The sequence below is a fragment of the Suricata suricatta genome, chromosome 9, assembly GCF_006229205.1.
Source record: "Suricata suricatta isolate VVHF042 chromosome 9, meerkat_22Aug2017_6uvM2_HiC, whole genome shotgun sequence".
Lineage (NCBI taxonomy): Eukaryota > Metazoa > Chordata > Mammalia > Carnivora > Herpestidae > Suricata > Suricata suricatta.
The window spans coordinates 11,794,190-11,819,144 of NC_043708.1; the positions used below are offsets into that span (position 1 = coordinate 11,794,190).

General features: G+C 55.3%; 1 protein-coding gene across 2 annotated transcripts in view; it reads left to right on the forward strand.

The window, feature by feature from the left end:
• Positions 1-24,955, forward strand: part of CCDC88C (coiled-coil domain containing 88C) — a 124,778-nt gene that overhangs the window by 59,069 nt on the left and 40,754 nt on the right. Inside the window, exons 5-13 of one of the 2 annotated variants that reach the window (XM_029952986.1) lie at positions 4,389-4,447; positions 5,313-5,396; positions 7,751-7,891; positions 8,138-8,322; positions 9,046-9,127; positions 9,457-9,615; positions 18,905-19,051; positions 19,711-19,855; positions 22,873-23,057. In XM_029952986.1, coding sequence (XP_029808846.1) covers positions 4,389-4,447; positions 5,313-5,396; positions 7,751-7,891; positions 8,138-8,322; positions 9,046-9,127; positions 9,457-9,615; positions 18,905-19,051; positions 19,711-19,855; positions 22,873-23,057 — 1,187 coding nt within the window. Of the gene's footprint in view, positions 1-4,388; positions 4,448-5,312; positions 5,397-7,750; positions 7,892-8,137; positions 8,323-9,045; positions 9,128-9,456; positions 9,616-18,904; positions 19,052-19,220; positions 19,626-19,710; positions 19,856-22,872; positions 23,058-24,955 lie in introns of those variants that run through there. The other variant, XM_029952987.1, reaches the window with a different exon arrangement.

A 24,955-nucleotide genomic window follows, 5' to 3' on the forward strand; every position in this document is an offset into this window, starting at 1 on the left:
GAGGGGCGCCGGGGTGGCTCAGTCGGCTAAGAGTCAGGTCATGATCTCATGGTTCGTGGGACCCAGCCCCATGCTGGGCTCTGTGCAGATAGTGTGGAGCCTGCTTGGGATTCCCTCTCCCCGCTGACTCACTCGCTTGCTGTCTCAGAAATAAGTGAACTTACTTAAAAAAAAAAAAAAACCCATATACTTGTATCTACCTACTGTCTGTCTACTTCTGTCTTGTGTCTACCCTCACCACGCGTGCCATAGCAAATAGTTTCCCTTCTGTTTTGGAAGCGGGTTGCTACAAATATCTGTAACTTTATATACGGCTTAGATCAGCATATGCATTTTGTTTCTGCTCAACAGGGGAGCTGGTGTGCGCTCCCCTGTGTCAGGACTGTAGGAAGCAGGTAGGAAAGTAAGGTTTTTCTTAGATTCAACCGTTAGCTCAGGCTGTCATGGGGTTCCCCCTGGGGTTGTGGGTAGATGCAAAGGGTGTCGGATGTTTTTGGCCCTCCCCCCTTGGTTGGCTGTGACTCACTCAGTAGCCAAATGAACATCGCTTCATACCCTGCTCCCATTTCTCACTCTGATAACCCACCCGTAACCACAGAGCATTTGTAATTTGACCGACGCCATCTTTCCTTACCTCTGGGCCTCTGCACATGCTGTGTTCCCTGTGCCAGGAAAGCCCTGACCCCCCCTGCCTCCCACACTTCTCGTCATCCTTGGGTCTCAGCTCAGGGGTCATTTTCTTTAGGAAGCCTTGCTTGATCCTTACTGCAAACTAGGTGTCCTCCCTCTGGGTTTCCATAGCATTTACCAGCTTTCTAAAATTGCTGGTGGTCTCGGTCTGGGCTCGGAGGACTGTGTTGATTCCGGTTCTGTTCTCAGCAAGTCCCCAACCCTGGGGGTGCTTGGGAGGGAGGTGCCTGTAGATTTATCTCTCCTTGGCCTGCTTAAGTGTGTCACTGAGCCAGTCTTGCTGGCAGAGACCCAGTACAGACTCTTTGGGTATGTTTTGAAACTATGCAAAACCCACAATCTGGCAGAATTATGAAAATAGCAGGAGTTTGCCTTACTGTTGAAATCCTGAGAGAAATTGGGCATCAGCTTCCCAGGAGAAGTGAGGGAATGCGTATTCTTCCCTTTTTTTATTTTTATATACTTCTTTTTTTTAACCTCATAGGAATCTGTGTAGGGGTAAAAACCACAGGATGCATTTATTTTTTAATATTTTAAGATGTTTTTTATTTTTGAGAGAGACAGAGCATGAGCTGGGAAGGGGCAGGAAGAAGAGACACAGAATCCGAAGCAGGCTCCAGGCTCTGAGCTGTCAGCACAGAGCCGGACATGGGGCTCGAACCCACAAACTGTGAGATTGTGACCTGAGCGGAAGTCGGACGCTCAGCCGAATGAGCCACCCAGGCACCCCAGGATGCATTTATTCCAAGCAAATGCTTGATTCACTGAGCCTGGTGAGAATGAGCCAGCCTTGCTTCATTTGGTGAAGGCAGGGGAGAATTTCTTGGTAGCCTGTTCATTACCAAAAAGTTTATATTAAGTAATTGTTTTCCATGAGAATTTTTCTAAAACTCTCTCCCTTTAAAACCTTTCCCACCTACTCTAAGACTTAGCAAAACAGAAATTCCGTACTTGGCTGATGGGTGTGAGTGCTGACTGACTGACTGAATGACTGACTCATAGTTGTCATGGTGTGAAGTGCTGGGTGCTGAGGGAACTGAACCCTTTTTGACAGAACAGCCACAGAAGGTAGTTTCGAGCCCTCGGTGTGGGCGCACACAGGGTTTCTGGGCTTTTCCTTGCGCTCCCCAGCTTGTGCCCCTGCTCCTGGCAGGGGGCGTGCCAGTGCTCGTGCACACCTTTAGTTCCCTCATCGGTTGTGAGCCAGGAAGACGGACCATCAGGGTTGTTTAAATTATCCTAGAGTATGATGTAATGAGGCCATCAGGCCTTCGCCGTGAACAGAGCGTGTAAAGATTGTCCGTGTGAACGCCGACTCCCGTCTGGGCTAATCAGAGGCCTTGCGAATGCTTTCCTCCTGCCCGGCTGTCCCTGCTGGTTATCCGCCGGGCGCGTGGTCCGTGGCCCGTGGGAGGTGGTGAATCACTGACGATGGCTGGGAGGGGCCTGCGCCTGTCCTGCCCGCCGAGGTGTATGAGGGACCCTGGTGGGTCCGGGGCACAGGGGTGAGAGCAGTCACGTGGGCTCCATGCAGCACCGTGGCCAGGGAAAGATTTTGGGGAGACTGGTTGCAGGCCTTTAATATTCAGGTGGGTGTTTCCTTGTTAATCGACACTAAAATTGTGTTGAGCGTCAGCTCAGCTTTCACAGAGGAGTGAGTCAATGTGGTCATCGATTTATGTATGTCTGTGGGTTAGACTCTTGGGCCAAGTAAAAGGCCTCCAGGAAAAAAAAGTGCATAAAAGTCAGAAAATGCAGGGGCGCCTGGGTGGCTCAGTCGGTTAAGCCTCCAGCTTTAGCTCAGGTCATGATCTCATGGTTCTTGGGTTCGAGCCCTGCATCAGGCTCTGTGCTGACAGCTAGCTCAGAGCCTGGAACCTGCTTCAGATTCTGTATCTTCCTCTCTCTCTGACCCTCCCCTGCTCGCACTGTCTCTCTCTGTCTCAAAAATAACAAAGAAAAAAAATTTTTTTTTAAGTCTGGAAATGTTTCCACTTCAAACACTGATGAAGTTGTGCACCTTACTAGCAAAGAGAAGGGCTTGAGCCTAGTGTGCTGATGTGCAATGCCACCCCTAAGTGTGTTCTTAAGACTGTGGAACCTGAATGCTCTGAACTGTGGTCCAGCTCCCAATCCCGCCTGCCCACCTTCCGACTGGAAGGTGAACGGATGCCCAGCCCCCACATTGGAGACTCCCCCGTGAGGTCAGGAAAAGCTATTCTGAGCCACTTCTCAGTTGGGAAATATTAGGACAAGATCACATGTCATTTCATACACACCTCACACGCAGGGACCCAGAATGAACCACAGTACTAGTTCCTGGACCTGGGTTTGGTTTGTTTATCCTCACAGTTGTTGGGGACACCTGGGGTGAGCTCCAGCTGGTAAGTCCGTCAAGAAAACCGGGCTATTTGTGGCACGTCCCTTCTCCCCCAAATAGGACAGAATGTAATGAGAAAGGGAAAATCCCGTAGAATTTTTCACCTGAAAGCAGCCTTCTACATCACCCAGTTTGTCACCGTTTTGTAGATGTGGAAACTGAGGCTCCCAGACAGAGTATGGTTTGTTAGGGCCACACCGTTTTTGGTGACAGGTCCAGGTCTGGGGCCCAGTGTTCTGACTCTGTTTAAGTGATTGAAATTGATGAGGATGCATTTGGCCCCCAGCATAATTGAAGAGACGTGGAAAATGGCAAAATAAGAGTTTTGGACTCTCAAGCACAACTAAGGAAGACAGAGGCATGGGAGAATGGGGAATTGGGACTTGCTATTTATTGGTTGTGAGAAAATAAGATGGTAAAGCTTTCTGCAGGGCAATTTATTTGTCCTAAAAAAGTAAGTAAGGAGGGGCGCCTGGGTGGCTAAGTCGGTTAAGCATCCAGCTCTTGATTTCAGCTCAGTTCATGAGATCGAACCCTGTGTCAGGCTCTACACTGACAGTGCCAAACTTGCTTGGGATTCCCTTTCTCTGCCCCCACCCCCACCAAAATAAACTTAAAAAATTTTTTTAAATAAAAGACGTACGTAAGGATGTGCATAAAGAATTAGCCACTAAGATGTTCTCTGTAACATTCTTCTGAGTGTTGAAAACTTGAACCTCTCAAAGATTGGTTGAATAAGTTTACAAAGTAAAGATGAGACCATCAAAAATGCCGCATGTATGTTAGGGATTTGCTTTAGAATATTCCGGTCAAACGTAGGAGAGGGAACTGAACCCATGTGCAAACAGTCCGTGATGTGAAGCCAGGCGGTGGGTGAGTGTGGGGGTCTGTTCCTCTGGCTGCTGGAGGTTCTGCGTGGCGGCCGTGTTTTGGAGGACTCTGTTTTTCCCGTGGGGATTACTCTTTCCCATTGTACTTTGCTTCCCACACACTAAAAAGAGCTGCTGGTTCTGAAGTTGGTTCATTATCATGAGAGGATATTTATGCTATTTGAACGGAAAAGGGCCACAAATAGTTACGTACGGAATTCTCATTTGGTTCAAAAAAAACAAACCCATGCGTAGAAAACAGATGGACTCGGTACACCTAGATGGATATCACTGGGTTGAAAGAGTACTTTCAAGTACAAGTACAAGATCAAGATCTAGCTTGATTCCCACCCCCGCCACCCCGGCCTCTCTTATAGCGGATGCGGATCAGTGGTGAAATGTTATGAACAGTTGAGCTTAGTTACATTTATGTTGTTCTTTTGGTTTAGGGAAGAGCATGGAAGAAATAAAGAAGGTGCTGCTGCTAGTGCTGGGCTGTGCCGTCCAGGTAGGGATCGGGCACGGGATGGGCACAGGGTGGGCACAGGGTGGGGAGGGTCTGCTCTCAGCCTTTTGTGTTTGGAGCTGTGGAGATCAGACGCCCTCTTCGTTGAGGTGGGAGTGAAGCCATCGGGTGCCTGAGAGACCGTGGCCACCATCTTGGGTGGCACCCATTTCTCACACAGGGCACCCTGTGTAGGAGAGCAGGTGGGGATCCCGTGGGCCGGGACGCCATGAGCAGACTGTGCCCAGTATGGGACCATCTAGAGCAAGATCAGTAAACTGCAGCATGGGGGCCAAATTGACCTGCCACCTGTTTTTGTAAATGAAGTTTTATGGGAACACAGTCGTGCTGATTCCTTTACATAGTATCTGTCACGGCCCGCTGGGTCTCTGGGTTTTGTTTGATTTTTTGTTTTTAACCATCTGACCTTTTACCGATGAGGTTTGCCAGCCTCTGGCCTAGACCAGGTGTTCTTGTTCTTTACTGGTGTAGGAATCACCTGGAGAGATGGTTAAAAGTGCAGATTTCAGGGGCTCCTGGGTGGCTCAGTGGGGAAAGCGTTTGACTCTTAATCTCAGGGTTCTGAGTCTAAGCCCTGTGCTGGCCATGAAACCGACTTAAAATAATAGAGATTTTGGCATTGTACCACCGGTGTTTTCCGTCTGGGATGTGCTTCTTTAAAAGTCTGCTGTGGGTCTGATCTAGGTAGTCAGAGCAACTTCTAGAGAAACCTCCGTGGAAGGGCCGGGAGGGGGGCACGAGCAGTCCGGGTCACGGAGGAGAAGCCAGGGCTCAGGTGGACGGTGTGGCGGCCCCAGGTTGCCCTCGCAGAATGCTGCCATTAACACCTGTAACCCTCCATCCACAGTGTGAGAGGAAAGAGGAATTTATTGAAAGAATCAAACAGCTGGACATTGAGACCCAGGCCGGGATCGTGGCCCATATCCAGGAGGTAGGTGTGTGGGGTGTGGCTGTGGACCGCCGCTCTGACCAGGGCCTGGGCGCGTTCCACCAGTGAAAAGCTTAAAGAATACATCACCTGTTAATGATCTTGCTAATATTAGGTTCAGACACCACAGACAGATTTACTCTATTTGGAAAGGTAACTAACCATCAGTGAGCTAAAATAAAATGGGGTAAAAATAAGAAAAAAAAGTTTGAAGCCTTCAATCAAATCATCTTTTGCCTCCTCTTCTTGCCTAATATGGACTCAGACTATTTTTAAGAGCTGTCAAGTGGTTTAGGCTCAGAATTTGATTTACAGACCCTGAAAATGTATTCTGGCAAATGTCACCCTGTTTCAAATGGTTGATCTTTATAGAAAGAGATTCTCTGCTTCTGTCAGTGACACGGCAGAGAGACAAGCTGCCACCACGAGCGAGTTAAAAACCGTCAGGTCCAGAGGGCCGTCTCCAGAGACCCAGCCTCCGGGTCAGGGTGGGGGGCTCTGCACTGAGAGCACCCCCTCTGCCGTTGACCTTGGGGGGAGGGGGTTTCCCTGGAAAATGCGCCTGTAGAGAGAGGCAGGTGCTCACTTGAGAATTTTCTTCCCTGACCTCCACCCCACCCTTACCCCCAAAAGGAGCGTTGTATTGTTTAGTTACCTCAGGACTGAAGGTTCAGCCTTCTGTGTAAACGGACAGATGGATTAAGTATAAACGACGTAACCAGGAGCCCGTGGGAACAAGTGTATAGCTGGCAGGGGCAGTGAAGGCAGAGCTCCTGGTGCTGGCACCAGGGCGCTGTGCAGGGGTGGGATTTGAAGCAGGAGACTTGGGGGTCCATCAGCGGAAGTCTGACGTACCAAATATTCTCAACCACCCTTATCAGGGGCAGACCAACTGTTGGCCTGAAAACCACTCTCCTTTTTAATGTTCCTTACATGTCTGTGTATTTTGAAAATTGTGTTTATCGGAGGCTTGGAGCCTTGAGACCAGCTGTTTTGTTTGTTTGTTTATTTGTTTGTTTTACCACTGACCACCTTTCCTGCTCAGACAGCAGACTCTCAGAGAAAGAGAAGGTGAAATGTGGCCAGAAAGGAGTCTTGCCTGCCTGTCAGCTGGTGGCTGGTGGTGGGGACGGGCTTCACGGTTAGCTGGGTGCTGCTTCAGCATTCAGGGGTCCAGCTCCCGCGAGACAGCCGCTGAGTCAGAATGAGGGGAGGAGGGCACGAGCCTTTAATTAAAAGCGCCTTGGGTGACTGAGCCCCTGCGCCCCTCTCCTCCTGTGTGGGCAGGCCTGGCGCCCAGCCCCTGCTCCCAGGTCTGAGTGTTGAGGGGCCCCTGCAGCGTGGGACCAGATTGCTCCCGATTCCTCAGGATCAGCTGAATCTCAGCGTTGTCTTTGCCACCGGGGTGAGGTCAAAAAGCGGATGCCCTTTGAGAAACTAAAGGGCCCCGTCATTTGTTTTTGTTTAACTATTTTCTGTTTTCATTTACTGCTCTGAAAAATTTAAGAACTTTTTTTGGTGCACCTCGCTGAGTGGGTAGCTCTGGCTTCTTTTTGATTTCCCCTGCTGATGGCCAGAGTTTGCTAATACTTCACTTCCCAGACTGAGCTGTCCCGTGCTGCAGATAGACCTTCCGCCTCCTTGGTAGGTCTGGGGTTGGGGGGTCCCGATCCACGAAGAGGCTGCTGTGCACCGACATCGCTGTGGGCCTCCACTCAGACCAGGCAGAAAGGGGGAAAGATGATTGGACGTGAGGGATGAGATTCAGGCTCACCCTCCCAGCCCCCTGAGGCTTCCCTTTCTTGTGCTGTAAATTGACGGCACTTACCCGACAACCACATCTGAGGACTGTCTGGGAAGAAGTACTGTATTGTAGGAGTGCGCGTGGCAGAAAAGAACCCAGGGGCTTGGGGCGCCTGGGTGGTTCAGTCGGTTAAGTGTTTAAGCACACGACTTTGGCTCAGGTCCCGTTCTCACTGTTCGTGGGTTCGAGCCTCACATAGGGCTCTGTGCTGACATCTTGGAGCCTGGAGCCTGCTTCAGATTCTGTGTCTCCCTCTCTTTCTGCCCCTTCCCTACTCGTGCTCACTTACACACTCGCTCATGCTCTCTCTCTCTCTTTCTGAAAAATAAACATTAAAAAAAAAAAAGTAAGACTCCAGGTGCCGCCTGAGCTGGTGTTGAAGGCAGGAGTGGTCTGCCCCAGGGCTTGGTTGAAGGGAGGTTGCACTTACTTATGCAGCCCCCCCTTCTCCGCGCAGCACATTTGTCCGTGACGGTGACAGGGCAATGGTCAGTGGACCGCGTCAGCAGACGGCCCCTGCCCACCTCTGCAGCGCCCACCCCTGTACCCACAGGTGACCCAAAACCAGGAGAACGTGTTTGATCTGCAGTGGCTGGAGCTCCCGGACGTGGCCCCGGAGGAGCTGGAGGCCCTCTCCAGGAACATGGTGTTTCACCTCCGGAGGCTCATAGACGAGCGTGACGAGTGCACAGAGGTGCGTGGCCCAGACACCTGCTGGAGAAGTTGGTGGAAACGCCCAGCTCCGGGCCCCGCCCCCATCTGCACACTCCTTCTCCCACTGAATATTCCAGCTCTTCTTAAAAACTTGCACCACCTCCCTCGTGCTTTCTCCCCCACCGCCATCTGCTCTTACTTTCTCCTGGTCTTCGATGTTTCTGGCCGGGTGCGCGGGGCACCCTGGTGAGACCGCTCTCCCCCTGCCCCCCCTGCCCCGCTGCAGCTGATCGTGGACCTGACGCAGGAGCGGGACTACCTGCAGGCGCAGCAGCCGCCCAGCCCGCTCAAGTCCTCGAGTGCCGAGTCCACCCCCAGCCCCACCAGCAGCCTCTCCAGCGAGGACAAGCAGCACCTGGCTGTGGAGCTGGCGGACACCAAGGCCAGGCTACGCCGTGTGAGACAGGAGCTGTGAGTCCCCAGGGCCCCCTCCCCCGGGCTGACTGTTTCAGTGTGGTGTGTCGCACACACGGTTCTGTCGTGGGCTGCGGCAAGCCAGAGCGCTGGGACCCGGGCCCCAGAGTCTGTCGGGTCTGCCCCGAGCTCGGCCGCTGTTTGAACGTGGACAGGTCCCCTCCCTGCATGGGCCGCACGGGGAGGGCCCCTGTCAGGGCTGTAGGGCTCCAGCCAGCCCAGTTACAGATGGTGTACAGATAGCCTTGTGTCCACACTTGTCCATTTTGGGGCAGGACTGATCACATACTGGTATGTTCCTTGGCTGGAGCGAAGATGCCAGCCCCCACCCCCCACCCCACCATCCAGTGACCCTGTTGTCACCTCTTTCCTGCGGCAGGAGGGTGTCCCTTTGCCCCATCTGGGGAGCCACCCGCCTCCCCCTCACTGCCTGCCTGGCTGTGGGGAGCGCACCTGTGGCTGGAGCCTCCTCGCCTGCCCCCCTTGCCCCGCACCCTCGGAGGGAAACCCAGTATCTGGAGGGTGGAGCTTTGCAAGGTTAAAAACAGAAGAGAATGTGAATTGGGAACATTTTTGTAAGCCCTGTATGCAGACTGCCCTCCTCGCTCCCAGAAGTCACAGCCCCTCGCCCTTCTCCCTTCTGTGGTCTCATGAGGTCGGGAGCCCCGCGGGGTGCTGGCTGAGGGCACTTCTCATCTTGTGCCTCCACATCGCCCCCAGGGAAGAGAAGACAGAGCAGCTTGTGGACACCAGGCATGAGGTGGACCAGCTGGTGCTAGAGCTTCAGAAGGTCAAGCAGGAGGTGAGCGGGGTGTCCGGGAGGAGAGGGCGGCAGCTGAGGCTCCCCAGTGACTGTGGCTCGGGGGCGCAGGGAGGCAGCATTGGGCGCTTCCAGCAAAGGCCTCTGTTTCGGTCCTGCACCAAGAAGTTCTGTCCTCAGAACTGCTGGGGGTGGAAGGATGACCCTGTGTCTTGGTGACAGCGTGCGGGGGACCCCACACAGGGGCCTGCATACCAACCTGCCCGCCCCTGGGATGTCTGGGAAACGCTGTGCTGCAGGGACGTGGGCCCCTCTGGCCGCCCCAGAGGGCCACCTTGACCTGGGGTCCCCTGCCTTCTGCCACCTCCCAGAACGTCCAGCTGGCGGCTGACGCCCGGTCTGCTCGCGCCTATCGCGACGAGCTGGACTCTCTGAGGGAGAAGGCGAACCGTGTGGAGAGGCTGGAGATGGAGCTGGTGCGCTGCAGGGAGAAGCTGCACGACGTGGACTTCTACAAGGCGCGCATGGAGGTGAGGCCCCCGCAGCGCAGCGCAGCCCGCCCGCCGGCGCGGAAGGCGCCTGCTCTGCCCCTCACCCCCCCCCCCCCCGGAGGTGTCGCTTGGGCGAGGGTGGGGAGACTGTGTGGTTCTGTAATGAAGAGCTCGGACTCCTTATGGGAGATTCCCTCTTCCTGCTTTCTGCCACGGTGAGGAGCGTCTGTTCTTAGATATTTTGTTTGTTTTTTGGCTTGCTTCTTGGAGTTTCGGTGGCTGACTCTTACTGGGAATTCATTTCTTTGTCCGTAAAATAGAAGCAATCCTACCTCTTTGAGTTTTTCTTAGATAAAAGCAAAAAAAAACCCAAAAAGCCTGTCCCTTGGGCAAGTGCCATAGGAAGCCCTCAGTCATGGAGCCCACTCTGATCCCAAGGTTCTGGGGGGCCGCAGGGGAGGGCATCAGGGCTGACGGGGGACTGGAGACCGAGACCTGTGGGGAGTCCCCGATGCTGCACCCGCTCACCCTGACGGCCTCACGTCAGTGACAGATTCCAGGATTCACCTTCCCAAGGATTTGGGGATTTTGCCCCCATCGCCAATCCCAAGGGGGGTCTGGAGGTGGTTTTAATGAGATGGTGAGATCAGGATGTCAGCAGGTACCAACAGGGCTTGTCTGGTAAGAAAGAATTCCAGTTGCCACTCAGGAGGCTTTCATGAGGACCGAGCATGAGTCTGGGGAGCACGGTGTCCGGCTCCGGGCCCGCTGCTGGCTGGGAAGCCTGTCTGGCTGAGGACTTGGACGTGCTCTCCTGATGCGGACAGGCCCTGCCTGTGGGTCGTGGGAGGCTGTGGGGCTGGGCCTGTTTGTTACCTGAGGAGTGTCTTCCCTGAGGAATGTGACCTCCTGCAGAGAAGGCGCCTTTGGTGTTGCCTTTGGCCTTGGGGTGCGAGAGATGGGGGGATGGGAGACGACAACCTCCCCCACCCCCATCCCGTGCAGCCTTTGTCCTGGAAGTGGTCCACTGGCCCTGCTGAATTTGAAAGGCATAAATAAGGCATAAATCCCTGGCACAGACAGGTTCTGGGACATGGGCACCTACCGGGGCCTTTTATCACTTACTAGAAATGCCGCAGTTGGGAGAATTGGGGCGGGGGGAATCCTGCACTTTTCCCCAGAGTGCCATTCCAGCAGCCCCTCCTACACAGTGTGCACCTTCTGCAGCCCCCACATGGGGTCACAGGCAGCGTGTGGCTCCCACACCTCACCCCAGTTCTGTCCCATGGAGCAGGTGGCCTCGGGATCCGGGCTCTGTCTCCGGCTGCACCCGGGCCCCATTCAGGCAGCCTCGCACGGTCATCCAGACACTGTGGCTTAGCACCTGTGCAGTGCCAGGGCCTGCACCGGCAGCTAGGGATCTAGACGCAAGGTGATGCATGCCCTGCATTCGTGCAGCTTCCCGACCTTTAGGGTTTCTCCCAGGACCCCCTTTCCTCGGACTTCTCCAATTCTCAAATTTCGTGCCCGTGTAGTAACTGCAGCATTTTTCAGATTGATTCATTGCATAGTGAAAAGTTACTGGGAGCTTAGTAATGCTTTGAATTTTGCTTTAGTTTTTATTCCACGAGAGAAATGGTGTGCGTCTGCATGAGGGGTTTACCTGGGGGCAGGCAGTGGTGCACGTGGCTCTGCAGACCCTTGCAGCCCAGGCTGGCTGATGAATTGAGCCTGGCGCATGGAGTCCAGGCCGCCGTAGAGAGGATGAGTCTTGCTGCGCTCGGACGCCCCGGCTAATGGGCCCGGTGGACGGAGCACTTGGGCACGCCTCAGATTTGCAGTGCTCACGTCAGTCTTGCTTGCTGTCTGCAGGGGTCGTAGGGTCCAGCCATGGAAGGCTCAGGCCATCCTCAGGAAGCGTTTGAGTGATGGGAATGGCGTGGTTTGGAGTTTGGAAAGCACATTTGGGTTGCCGGGCGGGGAGTGGACCAGAAGGAGCATCAGGACGCCGTGGGCTGTGGCAGTCTACCAGCCAGATGGGGCCCACCTGGGGCCCACATGCCCTCTTATCCGCCGGGAGGGACCCATCTCCAGCCTGGTGAGCTCCCTCCCTCTCCTTGCCACAGGCCGCGAGCTGCGGAGCATTACGTGAACAACAGCCGTGTGTTCTCTTTCATTCCTCGAAGCAGCCCTGAGGACAAGCTGAGCTTGGGGAGGTGCAATGGATGGCCCAGGGTCAATTTCTTGCTCTAGCTTCCGTGCCTCCCAGTGGCACAGGCCCCGGGATGGGGATTCTGCTCTGTTTGTGGGTATATTCTCAGCATCTGGACTGGTGTCTGGCCCATTGGGGGTGTTAGATGAACACTTTGGAAGAAATTATATCTGGGTTTCTTCTTCTTTTTTAAAATACTTGTTTTAGGGAGAGTGCAATTGGGGAAGGGTCATAGTGAGGGGGACATAGGACCCAAAGCAGGCTCTGTGCTGTAGCAGCAGACTCACAAACTTTGAGATCATGACCTGAGCTGAAGTTGGACACTTAACTGACTGAGCCTCCCAGGTGGCCCGTATCTGGGGTTTTCTGTGAACAGCACTGATAGAGCTGACTGCTGCCGGGTCACCGTAGAGCCCCTGCCTTCTCAGACCCCTGCGCAGGCCTCCACCCCCGGCCAGCTGCCTGCCAGGGCACTCGGGCGTGTGCTGGGTGTTTGCCTGGAATGCTGCTCCGAGACCTTGGGACAGGTTGCTTTGGGATGCGAGCCAGTGTACTTGGGGCCTGAGGGATTGAGATGAGCTGCCTGCCCCCAGACTCGGGGCCTGGGCCACTCCGTCCTTCTGGTGCTTTGTGTCAAGGGGCAGCACCACCTTGATGCACAGGTGCATATTTTGGGCCCATGTTTGTGTTTCAGAAAACAGCATTGCCTAGCTTTATAGGTAAAACCAGGTTTTCCAGGGTGTGCTGATGCACACTTCCAAGGCATTCACCCCAAGATTCCTGAATAATTTCTAAACAATTAGAAGTACACAGTGCAGGGGCGCCTGGGTGGCTCAGTCAGTTAAGCGTCTGACTTTGGCTCAGGTCATAATCTCACAGTTCGTGGGTTCGAGCCCCGTGTCAGGTTTTATGCTGGCAGCCAGAGCCTGGAGCCTGCTTCGGATTCTGTGTCTCCCTCTCCCTCTGCTCCTCCCCCACTTGCGCTCTAGTCTCCCTCAAAAATAAACGTTAAAAATAAAAATCTCTTTAAAAAAAAAGTGTGCAGTGCCATGCAGACGTGTGTCTGTGAATGGAGGTTGACCTGCATATAATAAAACCTTAGATTAGGAAAGACCCAAGTGTGATGTGTGTACATCTAAAAACTATAAAGACAGACCGGTAGATGAGGGGACATGTGACAAAGCAAATATAGCAAAACACTGATTATAGAATCCCGGTGACATGTGTATGGTGTCCAGTAGGCTTTAAAATCTCCATAATAAAATATGGGGAGCAGTGGAAGGTAAAAAGATAGCAGTGGATGGAAACTTTTGATAAACTCATACATGATTAACATCATCTTAATAATGAACTAATTTAAAATACCGAACAGCCCCATGTGTTAGATCTCCATTTCTCAAGAGGTGGTCTGTATCTACCTTAATCCGAGTCCAGCGTGCCTGCTCGAAATGCAGATTCCTGGGCCCCACCCTCGATGCTGGACACGGACCCCAGAAACGTGCGTTCTTAAGGCTTTCTCCCAGGTGGCTTTTCGGCATTGCCAAGCGTGAGGACCACAGTCCTATCAAGAGGGTACTTTCCTCCTTAACTGCTGGCTTTTCTCTGCGTGAAATCGGACGGGCCAGGCTGACGGCAGGTCTGTGGGTGGGGGTTGGTCTGAGGCTGCTCAGCAGGTCTGTGGGTGGGGGTTTGTCTGAGGCTGCTCTTACTGAGTCCCTGAGCGTAGGGACTAGGTCATGATTTGACTGCGTGCCCAGGGCCTGGCACACACGAGGCACTTGGTAATCACCCCCACAAACCAGATAAAACCCTGTCACTCAGCAATAAGAAGACTTGATTTGGGGAAAAGAGTCTATAGGTTTTATTCTCCTGGAGAATGGGGTGGGGGCAGGTGTGATGGGCAGGAGGGCAGAGAGGAACAGGACTGGCACGTTTGTGCCAGCTCACGTTGTGGACGCCTACCCTGTAGGGGACCCTCTTCCAGACCCACAGAGTGGCAGGTGGCCCAGGTGTCCTTCCCCCCCCCCCCCCCCAAGCCTGTTGAGTCTCCCCGCCGAGAGGCCCGTTAACTCCCATCACGGGAGGCAGCTTGTGCTTGTGCCCTTGGGTTCAGGACGAGGGCAGGGTTAATTTTGGTTAGAAAAATATGGGCCACAAATTTCCATGTTTTACTGTGAAGCTTCTGGCAGCTTTTCTGTGCCTCCTGGTGTCATTGACACCGGGGCTCAGGTGACGGGATGAGAGTGTGTGGCCATCCCTGGGCACAGCGGGGAGCGGGGGTGGGAGCACCGGGTGGTCCTTGGCTTCCTCTTGTGAGCACTTGTCCCTCCTCGCTGCTACCAGAGAGCCTTGTGGGAGGAGGACACAGAGAGGCTGCCTGGACGTCCCTCTTGTCCTGTGATTTGGTTTTGGCTGAAATTCCCAACAGGAGAGGACGGTGCCTGAGTGGCATGTGCGTCCTGAGCGGGGTGGAGGTAAGATGGGCCTCGTCCTTGCTCCTCTGTGGGGTTATGGCTTCCTAGGCAGGGCTGGCCCCAAAGTAAACCTAGTCTGAGAGGCAGAGACCTAGCAGGGTGCAGTCCTGGGTGCCCTGCCCCTTGCTGGGTGCCCTGGCACTGTGTGGTATAGGAGCGTGTTTCCAGCCAGCTGATCCTAACCAGCCCTGGGAGCTGACCTTACGGGGGTGGGGGGCTGTTGGCAAGGCAGTTAGCTGGGTTCATGATCAGTCAGTTCTGCCCCCACCCAGCCCCAGATGCTCCCTCCTGCAGAACCCATTTCCCCACCTGCCGGCCTTCTCTGTCATGGCTCATGTGACCCCACAGCCTGCACACAGGATGGCCTCCACAAGTATCCAAGCTGGCCATTCTGCCTCCGTCTGTCCTTGTCCATGTCCCTCCATCCTGCTGCCACAACGGCCCCTCTAAGAGCCCCTCAGGCACCTACCTGTGCATACTCAGCCCCTTAGCTGGCACTCACCCACTTCTGGTCCCCTCTGGGACTCTGTTCAGCCATACTGAGCCCCCTTCGGGTCCCCCAGTGCCCCTCTAAGGCTTCCTTGGCCCAGCTCATCTCCCCCGACGCAAGGCCAGACCAGGAGATAGCAGGCCAGGCTCAGTGGGCCGCGTCCCCTAGCCTCCTGCTTCACACTTCGCCTCCTGCAGACCCCGGGCAGCTCTCCGCACATGGTGCTGTGATGTGTCCCGTTTCCCGCCCACACCGGGAGCTCCTTGGAGCCCAGGTCTGTGCCTGACTGACCTTGAGCGTGTTGTGTAGCTTGGGGATGGCCAGACTGCTGTCTGGCCCCCCAGACTGACCCCCCCCCCCCCGATCCGTCCTGTAAGTATAAAGTTTTATTGGAACACAGCGGCAGCCGTCCATTCACATGTTTTCTGTGGCTGTATTTAACCTGTGGGGTTGAGTGGTTGTGACAGATTTATGACCTGAAAAGCTGAGAACACTTAACTGTCTGGCCCAGAGTAGATGCACAGCAAGGCTTTTAGAGAGCAGTTAAACTGTATTTATGAAGCTTTTTCCGCATGCCAGGAATGGTTAAGCTCCCACTACATCATTGCATGTAAGCCTCATGGTGGCCCACAAGGTTCAGCAGCCGCTGCTGGTTCCTGTCGTTTCCTCGGGTGAGAAAACCTGATTGATTCACACCGTGTGCGTCCTGCCCTGTCAGAACAGAGGTTGCACTGAAACCTCAGCCTTGATGAGGCAGGAAATAAAGGAGGGGGATGCGCAGAGACCAAGCAGGTCAGGGGAAAGGTGAAACGGGGGTCTCATGAGGGGCTGACGGTGGCCCCACCCCATGGAAGGACAGACGGAGGCCCCCTCCAGAAGGCCAGGTGGGAATTCGGACGTCATGTTGTGAGCAGGGAGCATTACATTCAGAGGGCGGAGTCAGAACCTTGAAACATTCATTTTCTGTTTCCACCTGGGACTCTGTGTTGCTCTGTGTTTCATAGCTTCTGAGGAGTGCTGGTAGAATTCGGTACAGAAGAAGGGAAAGCAGGGCAGACAGACCTGACATTCGGTGTACCGGTCACCATGCCCCCGGAGGCAGGTGAAGTCCAACAGCAGGCAAGTCTTCTAGGGAGCCTGGCAGACTGCAGTGGGACAGAGTAAACAGGTGGAGTTCAGCGAGGGGCGATCTTTGCTGAGTGAGCGGGAGGCCCGGCCGCCCAGCGTGGAGTGCCCCCGGGTCCCTCCCAAGGACACCTCCGGGCTGACTTTCTGTTGCTCTAGATGACGGTGCTGAAATCTGAGCTCGGCGGGGAGGGACCTGGTGGTTTGTTTGATTCTGCCTCCCCTCCCGCAACCCTGCGCCTCTGGCTTTTGGTTGTTGGGGGTCCAAGAGGCCCCCTGGAAACAAGTGTCTGCCTGTTGCTTGGTAGATGGGTACTTGGGGAGTGCTGGGCTGACCATAGGGGCAGGAGGAGACAGTGACTCCCAAGCTCACTGCGCCTCAGGCACCTTCCACATAGCACTTGACAAGCCTTACCGTGTCTGATCCCATAGTGGCCCTGTTTGTGTGCCCTTCGAGGAAAGGAGGGACTCCCCCCTGAGGGACGGGCACTTGCGTCATGTCCCATCGCTAATAGCGCACCGGCAGGCCTGGGAGTCGGAGCCCATCAGCCCACGTTCCCAGTCACCGCTCCCAGTCAGCAGGCCAGATTAGCAGGCACGGCTCGTTAGCCCCTTGGGGACCAACCCTCAGGCCTGGCCTGTGACTGCCTAAATGTGGCCCCTCAGCTGTTCGCAGGGCTGGGTCGGGCCTTTAAATAGCCTGGTTCAGTTGAGGTCAGGTCTGCGGGGAGCCGGCTGGCTCCAGGCAGCTGCCCAGAGGTGAGGAGTAAAGATTCTCAGGCATCCGGGCTGAGCCCGCGGCTCCCCGAAGGAGCTGGGGCACACTTTCCTGGGGATCCAGTTTCTCCTTTCTGAGGTCCGGAGTGTACGTGTACAAGACAGGCTGCGGGGCTTCCTTGCCTGGTACATGGTGGATGTCGACGAGGCCAGAAGCCGGAGATCTATTTGAATAATAGAAATCAGCCTGTTCCACACTGTGTTTCACTCCTGGATACTCTTACCCATCCCTACCTGTTGGAAGTCACGGAGTCCTGAAGGCCCACCTCACGTGCCCTGACTCCCCCCGCCCACGCCGCACCCCTGCGGCCCACCTGGTTCAGCCACAAGGGCAGAAATGGGACAGGCGCTGATGCTGAGGAGTTTCAGCTCTGGGGAGGAGGGCAGGCCCCATTGCCTCACGGCATGTCCGGGCACTCTGGGAGCCCAACTACCTGGCTCAGCAGGCAGGACAGAGTGAATTTGCGGGCATCTCTCAGAGGGGGCAACTCAGGCTGGGTTTTGAAGGCTGATTAGGAGTCGTCTGTGAGGGTAAAGGGGCAGCCTGTGCTGTGGGAGTGAGAAAGCCCAGTAGTGAGGTGATGGCGGAGAGTGCTGGTGGATGCAGCTGCTGGGACTCAGGGTGTGAACAGTGAGGGCAGTGGGCAGAGAGGAAGCGCCAGCCCTTCTCCTTCTACCCCCCTGGGTGCTCTGGCTCCCCTCATTATGGCTGGGCTGGGCCTCTTTCCCACGTGAGCCCCTTGAAGATGAGTTGCAGTCAGCTGAGGGCAGGGGAGAGAACACACGTCTAGACCTCTGGCCAGAACTCAAGTCCCAGCTTTGCCCTCACCACCTTTGTGACTTGGGGCTCAGGGCTTACTTTAAGTAAGCCTCCTCGTGTGTAGAAAGGGACTGTCCCTGCCTCCTCCTCGGGGCGGTAGGGGCAGGGAGTGCCCAGGGCAGGGCGAGCTGCACAGCAGGGGGCTCTCCGACAGGGAGAGGACGTCTATGTAATCCTGAGTCTTAAACCCTTCACAGCTGCCGTGCTTTGATCAGAACCGTGACCGCTGACCAGAAGGCATGTGGTTTCCCCTCCAGGAATCCTCAGTGCAGGGAGGGGCAGCCGAGCGGGCAGTGGCTAAGCAGGAGCTTCCCAGTTGTTAAGGGGTCGGGCCTTGGAAAATTCTGCAGTGGGTTTGCACACATAAAGGGGTTCTGGGAAACTGTCCCTCCGAGATCCTGAGTGGTGCTGAGTGGAGGGCTCTGGGGAGAAGAGAGACCAAGAAGCCCCATAACAAAGGGGAGGAGAAATGGGGCCAGTGAGCTGAATTCTGCCCTGTGTGCTGGGCTGTCTGGGGCAGAAGTGAGAGTCCGGCGGCCCCTCACCCACGAAGGGGGTCTTTGAGGGAACGGCCATCGCGCTCCACACCCAGCACGTGCCTAATACCCACGGGCCTGCGGTACTTACTTGTGGGGTTCCCGTTTGTTTGCGAGTGAACTGTCTCAGAGACCCCCATTTCCAGGAAACTGCTGAGAACTTGTTTTTCCGAGAGTACGTATGTGACCTCTTCAGATAGGAGCCGGGTGTTGAACGAAAGCTGATCTGAACAACTCAGTAGCTACCTCTTCCCAGGACCCTGACTACAAAATGAATACTGAGTCTAGAGGACTGGACTCAGCCCTCAAACCTGGGACAGACCGTCAGCCCCACCTCTTCCTTGTTAAGGAAACGGGGCTCAGGGCACCTGGGGAGCTCAGTCGGTTAAGCATCTGACTCGATTTCGGCTCAGGTCATGATCTCATGGTTCATGAGTCTGAGCCCCACGTCGGGCTCTATGCTAACATTGTGGCGCCTGCGTGGGATTCTCTCTGTGTTCCTACCCCACTTGCTCACTCGCTCTCAAAAATAAACAAAGAAAAACATTTAAAAAAAAGAAACGGGGCTCAGCAAGGACCCACGTCTGTCAGCAGAGTCCACCTGTCCAATCAGCTGTTTTATTAGGCGGGCGTGCTCACGCCATGGCTACATAGACACTAAGGAAGTGTGTACCAAGGAAGACACCGAATTCAAGTGATTTCTTCAGCCGCGGTTTTTCTTTCAGTAGAGAATGCCTGTTTGGCCTGGCCCAGTGAGAAAGGGGGACACGCACCCCCCCATCCCTGCACAGCAGCCTCACCCCTCCCAAAACTGTGTGTGTTTCCATCCAGAGCCCGTGCTGTGAACCGGGCGCCTTCTTCATCTGACCGTTCTCGTGTGTTTTCGCTGAGCAGGAGCTGAGGGAGGACAACATCATTTTAATCGAGACCAAGGCCATGTTAGAGGAGCAGCTGACCGCGGCCCGGGCCCGGGGCGATAAAGTGCACGAGCTGGAGAAGGAGAACCTGCAGCTGAAATCCAAGCTCCACGACCTGGAACTGGTATTGCCGGCTCCCCACTGCTACATTCGAAACAGACGGGGGTGGTGTGGGGCTTGTGCCGTGCCCTTCTCCGGGCGCTCACCCCTGGGCTCTTGCCACCGCCGCCACGGTGGCTCGCGTGGCATGGAGGGCAGCTTGCTAAGCTCAGCCGCCTGAGTGGGCAGCACTCGACGCCCACGACCCAGGACTCGACTGCTTCTGCATTTCTGTAGGCATGGGTGTACGTGCGTGTCTGTTGCAAGAAAGTCCTTGGTGGCCTTCCTGGGGCGGGTTGAGCAGTGACTTCGTGAGTCTCTTTACAGCCTCTCCAACGTGTGTTAGGCATGTTCGAGGGCCCCAGAGCCGCCTGGCATCACCTTACTTGCCTTAAATCCCTGCGTGGTGCATCACTTTGTCGAGACAGCATTCAGTTAGAGACCTCAGGTTTGTGTTCAGACCTACAGTGACCTCGAGGTCCCTGAGGCAGGGTAGCTTTTAATGGCCACAACTCTCAGCTGGTCCTGTGTTGGAGAGGTTTCCTTGCAGCTGTGTTTTTTAGGAAATGAGCAGGTGCATGGAGTCCCTTCATCCTGGGGTAAGGAGAGCAGGTGCCTGGGGGCGGGAGCCTGTCCAGCAGAGCCCCCGGCCACAGCCCCCCTCCCTCGCTCTTCCTGCCCCAGGACCGGGACACAGACAAGAAGCGAATTGAGGAGCTGCTGGAGGAGAACATGGTCCTCGAGATAGCCCAGAAGCAGAGCATGAACGAGTCCATGCACCTGGGCTGGGAGCTGGAGCAGCTGTCCAAGAACGCAGACCTGTCCGACGGTGGGTAGCGCCCCGGGTCCCCGGCCAGCCTGGCTGCCGCTGCTTCCTCGTTCCCGGAAGCTGAGCCCTTGGCTCAGACTCTTCCGTGTCGGTCTAGCCACTCACCCCAAGTAAATAGTGTTTCCTTCAATAGTCATTTGGAACGGTTTCATCGCCGTTCTCCCCAAGGAGAGCATGACGGGTCTGGCAGCCTTGGGGTTGGGACATGAAATGCAAATTAAGCGTTGCCAGCTTTCTCGTTTCCCATATGGATAGTCCTCGGAGCTTCCAGATTACAGCATGCTGACCCCCAGAGGACGTGTTAGGCCTCTCCGTGGATGATTGAAAGCTCTGGATGGCAGGTGACATCCCCAGTGGTCATTAATCTCCACTCTACATGGACCCTGGGCATTCTTTCCTCTGTTCATTTGCATAATTGGGCAAGATGGATGCAGTCTGTTTTCTGTCTCTCTGGGTGGGGGTCGCTAAGTGGCTGCTACTCCTCACAGGACCCAGGCCTCTTCCTCTCCACCCACCTCACCCCCACCTCACCCCCGCCTTGTGCCCAGCACCCCAGGAGAGGCGTTGGCTGGGGGACGGTGGGCGGGGCAGCAGGAAGCTCCGGCGCTGGGCAAACAATAAGCCAGTTCCTTTGTTCAAAAATAGTACCCGTGTACCTGATAGTGTGAGTTGATGTTTACTTAGGACTGCACAGAGCGTGGATTGGGTATTGGGTGGGTTTGGGGGCGGCTTTTTCATTTCTGATAAACATCCCTAAGCATAATGGAAGGGTTACAGAAAGCAGCTGGGTATTTCTTCTCTTCAGGCTCCAAACCTAAAATCAGTTGATTGAACTATTAATTCACGTGAGAAGTTAGCTCTGCCTGTGCTGTGGTGCCTCGGGGCTGTGGAGGGCGGGGGTGTTGGTTTCTGTGGATTTCAAGCCCTGGGAGTTCAGGTTCACTGGGGAGGAATGCTGCCCCCTGGCGGGACAGAGAGGTAGTGTAGGCTGCCTAGGACCGCGTCAGACCAAACGTGAGAGAGACATCGAGGGCGCTGTGGGAGTTGGAGGCCTCACTCGTCCAGACGGCTGAGTGTGTTTGTGAGCCCTTTCAGGTCACTGATTATGATTTATTCTTGGTGTTCCAACTCTTGGTGCTTTTGCTGGGAGCTCGAGGGCCTTGGTTTGAACGGTGGCCTGTGAGCACAGCCTCGAACGTGCTTGTGCACATGTGGTGTGGTGGCTTCTTGAATCAGAGCCGGTCGGCTAGCTCAGTTTTCTTATCCGCAAAATGGGGGTAATGCAGCCACCTCACAGGATTGCCGTGGGTACCCAGTGACAGGAGGTGGTGAAGCTTTACACTGCACCTGGTCACCGGCACTCCGGGAAGGGCTCCTTTCTTCTCCTTGCTCGTGTGTCAAAACCTCTCTCCCTCTCCCTCCTCTCTCTGTCTCTCTCACTCATACACACACATGCGCGCACGACCTGTCTCACGGATCTGATTGCTGAGGGTGCTGAAGAGTGAGATGCTCGGTCAAGAGCATCAGTTGTTTTGTGATAAACTATTGTGTCCTCGTGACCCCTGAGGCCCTGCCTCAGGGGAAGTGAGTCTTGTAACCAGTTGCTTTGCCTTGTGGAACCTTCACATTTATCCTCCCTGAGTACAGAGCTTCAGTTTGGGAGATGACAAAGTCTGCCGGTCGATGGTGGGGGTGGTTGTACCTGACCAGCGAGAAGGGATCTGATGCTGCGGAACTGTACTGAAAACGACAAAAATGGTCAATGTTACGTTCCCTGTATCGCACCACAGTGAACAATGTGACTTTTCCTATGAATGCTGTTGGAGTGATCACAGGTTCTGAGTCCGTGGGGTTTTAGGTCGGGTCGTTGGATTTGTAGCGCGGTCGAAGCAGAGCCCTCAAGGGGCTTTTCTGGAAAGGAAAAAGGAATGTATGTGGAAGCCCCCGAGAGCTTTTTGCACGTGGAGAGCACGTGTGCCCGTGGGCGCGTCAGCACTGGGCTGGTCAGCGCTGTGGACGCTCCAGGCACCCCCACTGCTGCCTGCCTGCTGTGGTCTGGGGTCTTGAGGACACGCTGGCTTGTTGCGTCTGGACTGCGGCCCATGGAGGGTGCGGAGAACTCAGGGATGCAGATGTTTCCAGTCCTGATGATCACGCAGAGGATCCAGACACACGTTTGTTTCCAGCTTGATGTGCGTGAGGAATGAGCAGGACGGGGAGGCCGTATTAGCCGTACGGTGTGGTGAGGCTCCCGGAGCTGAGCCTGGTGCTCAGGGGACAGAAGAGGACCGATCCCTTCTCTCAGGGGCTTTCACATACATTCCTTTTTCTTTCCAGAAAAGCCCCTCAAGTGACCTGATACCATTTATTCACCTGCTTGTGGCAGGAAGGGGCCGAGAACTCACGTCCCTGATCTTGGATCTGTGCCCCTTCTTTGACTTGCATTTGAGCTGCTTTAGAAGCAGAGTAGATCATGTGTCTTTGAGTCACATCTTCATTGTAGAATTTTAAAGCAATTTATACATACCATCTCATTTTTTTCTAGTATAATTGTGAAATTACAAAATCTCTGTCAAAAAGGTGGCAGATACCGGGCATCCGTGCCCACACAGCTGCTGACCACTCGTGGCAGACATCACTAGTCGATTATCATGCCCCTCCTGCCAAACCTCCCAGAACCGGCCCAGAAATGTCACCTGTTTGCCATCTCTGGTGGGCTGTACAGTCCTTGAGTGCACAGTCAAGTTAGCAGCTTGTAAAAACAGTTCACTGAGTCTGTGGCTTTTGCACTGGCCCCTTCACTGTGAGCTGCTTTTCTCTTACGCTCCGGGTTGCTCCCCCAGACCCCAGCTGAGCCCACAGAGGGACTGGAACTACTGGAGAAGGTCTCTAGGGTGCTGAGCACAGCAGCACAGCGTGGATGGGGGGTGGGGCGAGGCACCCAGCAGACCCCTGGGGGCAGAGAGTGGAAGCAGAGGCTCCTGGAACCGGGGCTCTGACCCAACTTTGCATTTCAGCCTCCCGGAAGTCATTTGTGTTTGAACTGAACGAATGTGCCTCCAGCCGCATCCTGAAGCTGGAGAAGGAGAACCAGAGCCTCCAGAGCACCATCCAGGGGCTGCGGGACGCGTCCCTGGCGCTGGAGGAGAGCAGCCTGAAGTGCGGAGAGCTGGAGAAGGAGAACCAGCAGCTCAGCAAGAAGGTAACCGCCCCCACCGGGGGTGGGCGCCCTCCTCGCGCAGCCCTTGCCTGCAGTGCGCAGCCAGGCAGAGCGTTCGGGGGGGTGGTGAGCGTGCACCGCTGGGGAAAATGCAGGATCCGCTGCAGCCACAGTTCATCGTAATAGAGAATGAGCGTGTCCTTGACCGGAGGCAGCGTAGCTTGTGCCTACACTGCAGATACAAATGTGGCCCCAGTGGGACTTGACTCCCGTGTGCCTTGTTGTCTTCATCTGTGAAATGGGGCTAGTGGAGGTTGTAAGGATTATATGGGTTAGCGGAGGTAAAGGATCAGGCACATGGCATAGTCAGTGCTCTTTGAAGAGACAGTGCACTGCTACAAAGCATAGGATGAGTCACAGAGAGAAAAAGCAGTGATGTCAGACGTTTACACGTGCGTGCACGTGTGTATGTGTGTGTAGGACATCGATGGACAATTTTAGGGCATTGCTGGTGGTAAAACAAGGCCGAGCTCACTCCTTTCTCTTGGTTCATGGGATGGGGAAGAAGAGAGGGAAGAAGAGAGTTGCATTTGCCTTTCAAAGGACAACTGCTGGGTCTTCGATTTAGCCCCATAGAGCCCAGACCTCTGAGGGGACAGACAGATGCTCCCAAACCGTCTTTGTTTTCCGGTTATGAGGACCCCCGTTCACACAGGGGCTGTTGAGAGCCCCGGCCTTGCCTGCGCGTGTTGGTCCCAGGGCCTCAGCACGCCTTGCCCACGCCGCCGACAGCGCACCTGCCTGTGGCCTCTCACCACACCAGCTGCCAGATTGCAGCTGAGGGAGAGGACAAGGATGCCCTTGCCCACTGGCCACCGTGCAGGGCCGGCGCTTTCAGCCATCTGGCTGGCTGTCCCGACCTGCCTGCTGGTCCAGCCGGCCGCATTTACTGAGGCTGCATCGCCAGAGGTAGGAGCTTAAGCTGCAGGCAGGAGCCTGGGTCCCCTGGTGCTGGCTCTGCCCGCACTTCCTCTCTGGGTGAGGCTTGGGGTCGCCCCTCCTTCTGTGAAATGGTCTCTGCAGTCCCCTCCTGGGACCTCCCAGGCTCCAGTTACTCACCCTTCTTGCCCTTTGAAGCATTGTGTGCTCTGCAGCGTGGTAGGTGCGGGACAACGGAAAGCACGCCCTCTGGAGCTCTGTCTCTTAATGCAGAGCAGCGTGTGGAGGGTGACTGGACGGGCGGGGTTTTTAGATTCACACGAGCCTAGCACAGGAAACGTCTTTATAAATGGCAGTCTGACCTCAGTTGAGATTAAAAAAAAAAAAAAAGTGTGACCTTTTGAGAGATGAGAACCTTCGGCCTCACAGGTCCTCACGGGCCTGCCAAAGAAAGCCGTGTGGTAATCTCGCTGGCCCAGCTCCCGGCCGGCCTCAGAGGTGACCACTCACACCTCTCCCTCCCCTCGGGGTCCACCCCGGCCCCTCCTCTGCACAGACAGGCCTGGCAGTGTGTGCTGCCTGCCCAGCACTATTTCTGAGGCCTTCCCCCCCCCCCCCCCCCCCCCCCCCCCCCCCCCCCCCCCGCCCCCGTTTCTCGGTTCCTTCTCTTGTTTCCTCTCTGGATCATTTCTCCAGGGGGATGGCAGCCCTCCCCCGCCACAGCCCGTGGGAGCATGTCTGGGCACAGCCTCCCTGGTAAAAGGGAGGTGCCACTGTTCCCACACTGGAGCCATCCTGTGTCCTGAGCCAGGAGCCCTGCAGAGGGGGTCCTACTGCCCGCGGGGGCGCCTCTGCTCCCTGTCCTCAGCCTGCCCGGGGACCGGCTGGATCTGTGCTGACCCAGTGTGGGTGGTTCTGGTCTCTCCCCCCGTCCCCCAGCTTCGTCACCAGAGGGACGAGTCCGTCAGGTCTTCGGGAACTGCCTTTCCCTGGCCTTAGTC